The sequence below is a fragment of the Haemorhous mexicanus genome, chromosome Z (genome assembly GCF_027477595.1).
Source record: "Haemorhous mexicanus isolate bHaeMex1 chromosome Z, bHaeMex1.pri, whole genome shotgun sequence".
NCBI classification, from domain to species: Eukaryota; Metazoa; Chordata; class Aves; order Passeriformes; family Fringillidae; genus Haemorhous; species Haemorhous mexicanus.
In genome coordinates this window covers 43,314,560-43,326,627 of record NC_082381.1, presented here as the reverse complement: position 1 = coordinate 43,326,627, position 12,068 = coordinate 43,314,560, and the positions used below count along the sequence as shown (strand labels likewise).

The 12,068-nt window shown below is 40.9% G+C and overlaps 1 protein-coding gene across 4 annotated transcripts in view; it reads right to left on the bottom strand.

Annotated features, from left to right (window-relative positions):
- Nucleotides 1-12,068, bottom strand: part of CPLX1 (complexin 1) — a 247,859-nt gene that overhangs the window by 35,874 nt on the left and 199,917 nt on the right. For all 4 annotated transcript variants that reach the window (XM_059836792.1, XM_059836794.1, XM_059836791.1 and 1 more), the window contains one exon: nucleotides 5,937-6,112. In XM_059836792.1, coding sequence (XP_059692775.1) covers nucleotides 5,937-6,112 — 176 coding nt within the window. The remainder of the gene's footprint in view (nucleotides 1-5,936; nucleotides 6,113-12,068) is intronic.

Below are 12,068 nucleotides of genomic sequence, written 5' to 3'. Positions count from 1 at the left end.
CCTAAAAAAAAGTAAATTCCAATATCATCTACCTTGAGCCAAGGAAGACCAGGAAATTACATGTGTTAAATATCCCAAAGGAACTGAATAGTTTTCATGGTTTTCTTTGGACCCAGAGTGATGTGTCCAGCTCTGGGGCCTCCAACATGAGAAGGACATGGACCTGCTGAAGAGAGTCCAGAGGAGAGTCACAAAGAGGAGAAACAAGGCCTAAAGAACCTCTCCTGTGAAGACAGGCTGGTATGGCTGGGCTTTCTTCAGCCTGGAAAAAAAGAAGACTTCGGAGACACTTAGAGCATCCTGCCAGTGCAGAAAGGGGCCTATGAGGAGGCTGGAAAGGGACATATACAAGGCTGTGGAATGACAGGACAAGGGGGAATGGCTTTGAATGGAAAGAGAGCAGGTTAAACTACAGAACAGGTAGAAATTCTGCACTGTCAGAGTGGTGAGGCATTGGCACAGGTTGTCCAGAGAAGCTGGGGATGCCCCATCCTGGCAGTGTTCAGTGTCAGGTTAGATGGGGCTTTGAGCAACCTGGTCTAGTGGCAGGTGCCCCTGACCACAAGGGAAAAGGGCTAGAACTTGGGGATCTTTAAGGTGCCTTCTAACTCAAACCCTGCAATGGTTCTTTGGACAATTCCAAATATTGCAGAGAATCTATCTGCCTAACCACTGAAAGCATTAAATGGCCCAATAAGAAATATGGGAAGAATTAGTGGCACACACGCAGAGACAGAAGGGACTCAAACAGACCAAGGACTGCACATTCTCCTGCTGTGTGATATGCTGCCTGTAGGAACAAACCTCAAACCCAGATTTTGCCATTCCTCTATTGCCTGCAAAGGCATAAGCACTTCTGAACATTTCTTGCTGCCCCATGGAGGCTCGCTGATGGAGCAAGTTGTTACCATTCTTCTGCCACCAAAGCTTAGACCACATAATGACCCTTCTGCATTCATAACTCACAAACAGATAAATGTCACAGACATGTTTAATGAAAAATCCTTTCTTTAGGATTTTTTCTCTTGAGAGGCTGAGAAGCTTAAGAAACTAAATGTAAACAATGATTATCTGCTGCTGTAGAATGCAACAGGTAGATCTTTGATTAGTCTCATGTGGTTGTTTCTAATTAATAGCTCATCATAGTCAGCTGTCTTGGACTCTCTGAGTCACAAGCTTTTGTTATCATTCTATTCTATTCTTTTCTTTGCTAGCTTTCTGATTAAATCCTTTCTTCTACTCTTTTAGTATAGTTTTAATATAACATATATCATAAAATAATAAATCAGCCTTCTGAAACATGGAGTCAACATTCTCGTCTCTTCCCTTGTCCTGGGATCCCTGTGAACACCACCACAATTAGTGACTCCGAGTGAAGAAAACTTCCACAGAAAAATCTAAAAAACTCTGTCCTCCACCCTAATAAATATCAGAAGAAACCCTTCTTAAGATGAATGGAGTTAGTGAAAGCATAGTAATAACAGCAGTAGAGAATTAAACCCTCAGATTAGGAAATTCATTATATTGCCATCAGAATTTTGATATTGCATAGTAAATGAGCTTGAGAACATATGTTGTAAGACACATCAGAGATGAAATACTGAACATCTGTTTATTAAGAAAACAACTAACTTTGTCTTATGCAGTAGGAGAGTTGAGTTTCCTAGAAGTATAAACAATGATTTAACTGTGTCACACCTTTACACATCATTCAACAAGGACAATTACAATTGTAGAGACAACTTTAAGTCTTCCACATTAGAATTTTCCATTTGACACTTTTCCATACTTTTCATGCAGATTTCATGCTCCATTGAAAGGGCAGAAATCCTTATTAATATAATTAAACTTTGGCTTATTGGACATAAACTACGTGCTCTGTAGGACAAGAATCCTTAATAATGTAAGCATAGGAATCCTCATTAATGTGCTATAAACCATGTGCTATACAGCATTTGACCTGCATGTAAGGCTGGTTAAAGACAAGCTGGGCCAGAGACACTTCCCCCTTTCACTCAGAGAACTGAGTATTTAAAAAACTACTGAAGCAGCTCATACTCCAACTCAAGTATGGACCTAAACCTAAATTCTGCCCAGCAGTCAAGCTGTTTGGACTATGCTTCCATCCCTTTTGGTTTAAACCCACTATTGTAAGGATATCTCTGAGCTTCTGCTACCTTTCAACAAGGATTCAGCAATACTGACTGCCTAAAACATGTGTGAGATTTTCAGGAAGTCAAACTGCGGACATTGTCTCACTAAGGTAGAGTGTTAACTACCGACCATGGAACAGGGGCCCCTCAGGACTGGACTCTACCACAGTGGTAGAAATAATTAATTATGTAAATAACTAATTGCTACACAAAGAAAGTAATTCACTTTCACAGCTGAGGTGTGCACATACACAAACAATTTGTTTATAGAAGGCAGTATTCCACCCAAGAGCCCTGTAAACAAGGAAGCGGCTGCAGCATGGGAAGCTGATAGCAGTGCTATTAGCAAGGTAACAGGGATATGAGCTATCCATAGCCTCACCTGCCAGACAGAGGGGCACTGGAGGCCTCTCAGCAGTCATGCCTGTGCTGGTCAGGTGTGGTAACTCTCCACAGGGGCAGCTGGGATAGAGCCCAGAAGATCTGTGAGGCATTAGTGCCAAGACCAAAACCAGATCAGATCAGAATGCTAGCTGCATGCACACCTCCTGAGGCAGGAGGAAGCTGGAGTATACCCCAGTTATGCTCTTTACATTCTTTCAATCCATTTCCAATACCAGATGCTGGACTTTGATATTGGGTAGTAGCTCAGACTAGTAGCATTGGGTAGATATCTAGTAGCAGCTTAGGTAGTCCACTTATTTCAAAATGTCATGTTCAAATGTTATTCCTAAAAATTTGTCTCCAAATGAAAATGCAGCATATTTTTAATGGGGGGTGGGGGGGGAACCCAAACAACTCATTTCTGTGTAATTCATACTGCCTTTCCCTAAATAATTCCTATACCCAGCTGCCATGCTGGGTTGAGGGCATACATGTCTCAATTTAACAGACTGTATTTAAAAGTTAATACAGGCTGGAATGTATCGGTGGTATTTGTCACCATTCCTTTTAAACCCTCCCTATTTCCTGAAGCCCTAAACAAGAGAGTGCATTCATAACACTTGTTGGAAAGCCAAGGCAAAAAGTCAAAAACAACAAACATGATGAGCCCATCCTTTCTGTCAGCCTCACCTAGAGCCATATGAGCTCACTGGTGAAGCTGTGACTCCCTGTATTGCTTCCCAGGCATCCTGCAGCTGCACTAAGGAATAACTGTGACTGCGGGTTCATAACCTATGACACACACTTTCAATCTTTTATTCTGCATAAATAATCTGTTCCTATTCAGTCACTTGAACTAATTGCTCACTTTTCACACTCTCACACAAGAAATGAGCAAATATCATAATGGAGTTTTCTAACTTAAAATGTCTTCAATTTTATTCATATCTGCTAACAGCAACTTGTGCTTGTTTACCAGACAGAACACGTGTTTCAGTTTTATTCTTTTCTGCATTTTTGCTTTTACTGGAGTTAGAGAAGAAATCAAGGCAACTGCTAAATAATCAAGTAATGGAGGAGATAATCCAGCTCTTTTTTACTTCTTTCAACATTTGTTTCATATTTCCAACCACCAATCATCACTACTAGAAGACAGTCTTGTGTATCATCAAATCCATCTCTTTGTCAGCACAAGGTGAGAAGAGAAGAGGAAGAGAAAGAGGAAGAGATGCAGCTTCTTTCTACAGCTTTATCCATCTTTTCTGATTCTGCAGAAAATACCTTCATCTTTCAAATGCATGCTACTTGCGATTATTCCAAGGAAAAAGAAAACCACAGGAAAATGAGCTCACAGTCCAGATGCCCTGCCCCAAGCAGGACTTCCTGATGGTAATTTCAAAGGTACTCCACCACACCAGTCCAGAGCCTTGACTGAGGTCAAATAATGTTCCTCCAAGCATTCCTGGTCTCCTTTTCTTCAGACCCAACTCCCTGACAAATTTTCAAGGATTCAATGCATTTCTAAGAGATTTTGCTACTCACTGCTCAGCCAGCTCAGCAAAGTCCAGATATTTGCCAGTATCATAGGGAAATCCCCTCTGGCTGTAGCTCAGGCTGTATGCATCCTACTCATGAATGAGATCACCTTGAAATTATAACACAGGACATCTCAGACTTTTTTAATGCTTTTACAGCAGTTTTCCCAGCAGCAAGAAAAAGACAATCCCTCTCTACATCTAGAACAATTCAGTGGTCCAGAAGAGACAGTCACCAGTGAAAACCGGGCATTAGCTCGACTGCCTGCAACTGAAAAATTTACGACTCTTTTTTTTTTCCCTCATGACCTTTGTCATTGCTAAAAAACAGTTCTATTGTAAACACACATTTAACATACTATGCACACATTGATATGCTTATATTAATATACTAGATTCTCTAGATACATATTGATTAAACACATTATTGCTGGGGTTGTTCAGCCTGGAGAAGAGAAGGCTCCAGGGAGACTTTATTGCAAACGTCCACGCCTTGAGGGGGCTTATATAAAGGAGGGAGAGGAACGTAGTGACAGGACAAGGGAAATGTTTTTAAACTAGAAGAGGATGGGTTTAGATTGGATATTAGGAAGAAATTCTTTCTTCAGATGTGGTGAAGCCCTGGAACAGGTTGCCCAGAGAAGCTGTGTCTGCCCCGTCCCTGGAAGTGTTAAAGGCCAAGTGGGATGGGGCTCTGAGCAGCCTGATATAGTGAAAAATGTCCCTACCCATGGTAGAAGGGTTGGAACTAGATGATCTTTAAGGTCCTTCCAACCCAAACCATTTGACAATTCTATGATTCCATGATTATAAACCAATTTTGACCAGGTAGACGTTCTGCATTTCTGTCAACCAGCAGCCTCTTTTAAATGTTCATATGCCATGTCAAGGATAGACAATTCCCTCTAAGTCCTTTCTTTTCTTAGAAGCATAATCCTAAATTTCTTTATTTGCAGAACAATTTCCAGTAACTCTTTGCAAGCTGCACTGTGTCTCCAGAGAAATTTACCCTCATTCATGCTTCCATCATGAATCATAAGAACAGGGTCAGAAGTCTGGCCCACTTCAGATATAGTTTTGTTTACATCTGTTCCAAGACATGTTCTTACAGCACAGAGGTAGGACCTGCACAAGGAAACACCTCTTATACTGAGCAAAAATACAGGTATTTTCTTTGGCGTGTGATGTAAGTCACCTGACAGGCCTCCATCATTAGAAACTCCTTGTCCAACCATTGCCCACATTTCTTTCCAAGATATCTGAACACCAGGAGATCTTACAAACGTAAGTTATTCTAAAGAGACAGCTTTGACCTGGCCTTGAGGGTGAGGCATCAAAACTGTCTTCTCCCTCCACACATCCATCTCTAATAGTTAATGTATAAAAACTTTCTTACAGATGAAAGTGTGAGTGGTAGAAGCCGAAATGTTAACAATAGAGTAGATTTGTCCCATATCACTGGTCAATAAAGCTTTGGAATCAATACAGAACATAACTGCAACAAAAACTCACTGAATTATGACTCTTCTCACAAACCACAAATGCAAGCTTAGAAAGCATCCTCAAAGAGACAAGGAAGCCTCTAATACTTAATATAATGTGAGTGCTAAATAGATGAGTTTCTCCCCTTCACCTTTGCTCTCTATTTCAGTTTTGCAGGGCTTTGCTCTGTGGCAGGTGTGTTTAAACAGGAACAGGGCTTGAGGAAGAGTGCACAAAATTAAAAAGTTCTGTGTAGCAGAGTAGTTACCTGGTTGCTATCCAGGTGCCTAGGGAAGGGAACTAATCACAAATCAGCTGAAAACAGGTGTTCTTCACTGGGCATTACAAGCTGAGCAGTGTCTGTTGAAAGCCAGTCACCTACCTTGTCTCGAATCCCTTGTCTCATAACTTCTCTCTCAGCCTCCATCTTGGCATATTTGGCTTTCCTCTCTTCCTCTTGTTGCCGAAGGGCCTCCTGTCGTTCCTCTTCTTTCTTAGCGGCATCTGGGTCTTTCTCCTCATCCCCACCCAGCATCTTTCCCATGTCTTTGGTAGCCCCTAGAGAAACCAAAAGAGAAAATCGGCCCCGTAAAAATGTGGTGAGACGCCCCAGGAAGACAGCTCTTTCTTTCCCCATGCTCAGGGCCATCTGTTGTTCCCTCTGCATCTGGAAAGGTTTCTCCTTTCACTGAGGAGGCAACACACTCTCCCCACCCCAGGCAGGAGGTAGGCAAAGCACTTAACCTGATCAGGTAAGTTACCTGGCACTGGCAGGAGAAGCACAGCAGCAAAACGAAGAGACCAAATTTGAAGATTTGTGTGATGGCAGCAGTTTGTTTGCAGTCCTGAAAAGGACAAGCTGCCATCCACACTATGTTTTCATTTTATCAGCTCAGCCAAGTGACTGAAGGTTGATTTTGAAGGGTCTTTAATGTAATAGGCAAGTAATACATCCAGAACAAAATGACACCAGGGCTGGGAAAGGAATTTGAAATCTTGATTGCAGGGATGAGTAATCGTGCTCTTAATTGCTATCAGAAATTACACATACCATGACAGGTAGGACCACATGGCATTAGCACACAGTTGGAGTTGATGAATTATAGGCTCCTACCTCAGAAAGAAGCAGCCTCTCTGCATGTCTCTTATCAGTTCTTGGACACCACCACCTCTAATGCTTAGTACCTAAGTGAGATCATGCTTTTGTCTTGTCCCGCTGCTGAATACACATTGTTCCCAAATTTCCATTCCCTGTGTGTTCCTGAGGCAGTTTTTTGTTGTTGTGCAAAGCCCTTGCACAACCATGCAAATGAGGAGGAGGTTTCCTGCATGCCCTTTTATCCCCAAAGTGCTGCATAAATCCATTTATCCTGTATTTCAGTGACATTTTTATTAGCAAATGACTGTCAATAATCCAGCTAGGAAGAAAAACAGTGGCTGAGGAAAGGGGAAGAGAATGTAGTGTGATGCAGCATCATCAGGGCACTGGAGGGCAGCAGCAGGATCAAGTCTGGTTGGATGGATGAAGAGAAGACACATACCCTTTGGAAGCAGTGTTGGACCTTGCCTGCAGCAGGAAAACACTCTGCATCTTTTACTAAAAGAGGTTCCTTCTTCCTGGAAAAACACTGTAGGTCCTTAGATGATGAGTCAGGACACCTCCATATTGGCTCGTGGCTGGCTGAGATTTAACTGATTTAATCAAAAAATTTAAAAGCAAAGATTTCTGGCTTTTACAAAGGTTTGGGCTGGAAGGAGACTCTGTCAAAGACCTGCCAAGTAATTGCTGGTTTCAGCAAAGGCTAAGCAAAGGAAAGAGGTTCTCACAACCCCTTATAACATACCCTTATAAATTATTCTTCATGTGTCAACAGTGCTGGAGGACTGTGATTGCTCTTGCTTTCCACATCAGTTCTTGGGATAGTGATTGTGAAACCTTGATCCTTAAGGGAAAAAACATTTGCAACCTGTCACAATATCCCTCCTGAATTGCCATAGTGATGGCACTTATCAGATCAACTATTGCTTCTAATAACCACCAAGGAATTTATAAAGAGGTAAGCAGATCCCTTGTTTCTCCACACTTCTTGTCCAGGTTAAATGTTTTCCCAGAACCCTAAGCTGAAAGTCACCCTGAATCAAAAGCAATCCTCCAATCCCCCAAAATGTAAAGGGGATATTTCTCTGTCACATCTCCAACAGGGAAGCATGGGGAAACTGGTAATTTTAAGCCTTACAAGATATGGTTGTAACACAAAGGGTTTTTTTGATTTTTTTTTTTGCCAGGTGGGAAATAACAACAGTAAACATGAATGTCTGTATTCAGCTGCCTAACCACAAACCTCTTGAGGCTTCCATTGCTAGGTAATCTGTGTCTTAAAACAAAAAGACACCTAGGGACTCTAGACAAACCCCCAGACAATATTCATGCTCCCTGTCTAATGTCAGCCTTCCTTTACCACCATTTTGCATCCTTCATTGCAGGATCAGAGTAATACAGAAACTCTTGCATATTGATGGAAAATTTACCCAGACCATCTGGCTATTTCTTTCCTGTAGTGCAAGGAAGGCTAACTGAAATTGCAAGTAAGCTAAAACTTCACAGCAAGCAAAAAGGAAACATAGCCTAGTTGTGTCACATATCCCTACTGCAGGAATCTCTCTAAGCAGCCTTTTTGTGCAAATACCAGTGATCACAAATCTCACTAACACCTTTACTTCTGGGTCCCTCCCAAAACATTTATCTACTGATGATCAAACTGATTTGGGGTCAATAATCTATTGAGTTTATCCCTTTTTAGCTTCTCTCCAGTTGGAGCTACCCAGACAGCATAATACTCTAGTTACTTAGGAAACAGAATTCAGCAAGAGAGATTTTTTTTTTTCCATTCTAAGCACTACTTCTAGGCTCTCATTAAGCTATAATGTCAGCTCAGCTCATCACATAAGAAGTGAAATTGCATAACTATATTTTATTTCTTAGGCAAGACCAAGCTTTTAAATATATAAGGCATTTTGTTCTGCAGCCATTCAGCATACAGGACACTTAGAAGGACAAGAACGGATAAGGATCCTCATAGATTCTCTTAATTCACTTCTGATTTCAAAGTCACCTTCTAAGTGTTCAAAAGGCTATACTGTGGTATCGCTGTTGACTAACTGGAAGGAAATGTATTATGAGAATCAAAATTTTACACATTTTACATTTTAACTAAGGACTCTTGTGTTACTTTTAGAAAAGCTTTCTTTTCCATCTCCTTTGTTCTTCATTCTAAACTGTAGACTTTGTTTTTAACATTCCCTGGATAATAGCTGATGGTTTTAGCAGTTCAGCAGCAAAGACTCCAGAGAATTCATCTATGTGCAACTGAGGTGCATCAGTTATGGAAGCAAAAGCAAAAGGAAGGAGCAGATGTTCAGTCATTAAGCCCACTTTTGAAGCTTCCAAGGAAACAGAGGATGGACACACTCACTGAATCTGTCTGTATGATAAACCTGGGGGTTTTTGTCTTTATTTTGTCCTTCACACCCCACTCATGACATATACCATGACACAAAGAGAAGTGAGAGACTGCAACACTATTCATTAATCAGTATGGCATTTCAATCAACATTATTACTAATATCTTTAGACAAGGCTACAGAAAGGAAACAGAAATGGCTAAAGCTCAGGGCCCTGCCCTCAAAGAACAAAAAACTTCTATAAAGAAAAAAATCCCAGAAGTGGTGTGAAACAAGTGGCATGGCAGTTATTTCAAAGTAATAGTAATTCACTTAGTCCATATAGGCTAAATAGCTGAACAATCAGGGGTTAAGACAAATACTATGGGTGCACTCAGATATGATGTGCTGGTTTTGGCCAAGGTAGAGTTAATTTTCTTCACAGAGAACTACTTATGGGTTGCATTTTGGATTTGTGCTGAATGATGATAGATACTTTTTGATAGATACTACAGTGATGATAGATACTTTTTGTTACTGCCAAGCAGGGCTTACACAGAGATGAGGCCTCTTCTGATTTTATACTGCCATGCTGGTGAGGCAGCTGGAGGTGAATGAAAAATTGGGAGGGAACAGGTCACCCAAACTGACCAAAGAGATATTCCAGAACAGTATTTAAAGCCGGGTGCAAGAAGGAGAGAGGAAGGAACATTTGAGTGATGTAGTCTGTCCTCCCAAGTCACTGTGAGGCATGAGGGGGTCTTGCTGTCCTGGAAATGCAAAACACCTGCCTGCTCATGGGAACCTGTGAATTAATTCCTTGTTTTGCACTGTTTGCATGCATGGCTTTCGCTTTCCCTGTTGGCTTTATCTCAAACCCACAAGTTTTCTAGCTGGTGGGGAGGTGAGTGAGCAGTTACATGGTGTTTGGTTGCTGGTTTGGGTTAAAACATGACGTACACATTCATGTGAATTTTGCTGGGTTAAATCATCATTATGCATCTGAAAAAGGGTAATATGGTTGTTCGGGTACCTGTGGGAGACATTCCCCAGCAAAACAGCGGAAAAGCAAATCATCTGTCTGGAAAGCAGTTTTACAGGGAAGGCTTTGGGGTTATGGTGGACAAGCAGCCAACCATGAGCTCACAATGTGTCCTTGCAGCAGAGAAGGTTGACAGTCTTCTGGGCCACAGTAGGAGCGCTGCTGACAGGAGGCTGAAGGATCCTTCCCATCTACTCAGCCCTGTTATAACCAAATCTGGAGTTATGTGCCCAGTTCTGGGCTTCAAGATACAAAAGAGAGATGGAGCTGCTGGAATGAGCCAGCAAAGAAGTGAGACAGCCATGAAGACATTTAGGATGCTCAAGGGCCTTTGATACCAGACAAGCCCGAGAGAGCAGGGACTGCTTAGCCTGGAGAAAAGAAGGTTCAAGGGGTTCCAATAGTATGTGTAAACACCCAATGAAACAGAATGAATATGAGGGAGACAGACAGGTGCCCAGTGACAGGAGAAGAGATAATGTGTACAAACTCAAGTACAGGGAATACAATTTACATATTAGAAAAAAAAAAAATTAGTTACAGAAAGTCACTGTGGAGTCTCCATCTGTGGAAATATTTAAAAATTCATGAGCCACAGCCTTGAGCAACCTGCTGTAGGTAACCCTGTAAGAATGAGGTTGGTCTAGACAGCCCCTATAGATGAGCAACAACTTCAGTGTGTGACTCTGTGAGACCTCATAAGTAAGTGTTTTGAATTATATCTGAAAGTGATTGAAGTTAATTTTGCAAGGAAGTGGTGAAGAGTACATGCCCAAACATATGTTGTACCTGAAGAAAAGTAAATTCTTAAATGCCAGACCGCTGTTACAGAAGCACCACCAACCATGTGCTAACCCCTTAATAGCTGACTGACATCAATCCAGCTTCCATGAAGAAAATGTAAACTCGCAAATCAACTTGCAAGAGTGCTGTTTAATTTGCTACTTGATAAAAAAAAATAAATGTCCTAAATATGGCAGGAAAAGTTGTGTGCTGGGAAAGTCACAGGATTAGGATTACTAAGGATGACTTCCAGAGAAATAGTAACATCTTAGGCCTCCTTAATTATTTAAAGAATTATGGAAATTTGCACACAGCATTATTTCAGGTATGATAATTATGTGAAATCAAAAGCTTTTCCTTTGCAAAAATCTCATTTCATATTGTAGAGAAGTAGTACCCAAACCTGTCTTTCAAAATGTGTGCATGTGTGTATGCTTAGATCAGAGAATGGTGCAAAAGTTCGCCCTCTCAAACACAGGTTTCACAGGAAACAGCAAGAGATTTACCTGAAACAGGCATGCGCTGAGGGAATTTTACAGGGTGGGGTTTTTTTGGTTTTTTGGTGGTTTTTTTTTTTGTTTTTGTTTTTGGGTTTTTTTTTTTTTTTTTGAAGTACTATTTGCAGCTGAGCCATATTTAGATTGAACAGACAGGACAACAGATTCCTCAGAATCTCTAAATCACAGCATGGCTCTTAATCACATCGTCCAAACATAAGGAGCTAATCAAAGAGTACTGTTTGGGAGCAGGAATGGGTCACTCATTTTTACAGAATCACTTCAGAATCAGAACTAAGTATGTTTTATTGATATCAGTGAAGATCATCAAGGCTATGATACAAAGCTTATGTCTGGAAAAAACAACCAAAATGTCTGACTTCCTCCTGCTACAGTTTCAATAAAAGTGAAACAGCCCTTCAGGAAGGTATTGTGTAACATTCAAAAGCAGTAATTCCATGTTTAAATATTAATAGTGAATAGCTCTAAAGAAACCATCACAATTTATCAATTAACTAAAACTAACACACCTAACAAAATGGATTAGTGATTCCTTTTGTAACCAAAGAACCGATGCCAAGTTCAGTTGAGGAGCTCATTTGAGAAACCACAGTATCTTGGAGAATGTTGTTTTCTGGTCTTTTTGGTAATGTGGGGATCTCTGATAAGGACCATTAACATTTTATTAAATTAAGAAATTCTCAATGAAATTCAAAGGTCAGAGTAGATAGAGATAACTCTCTCTCCTTAC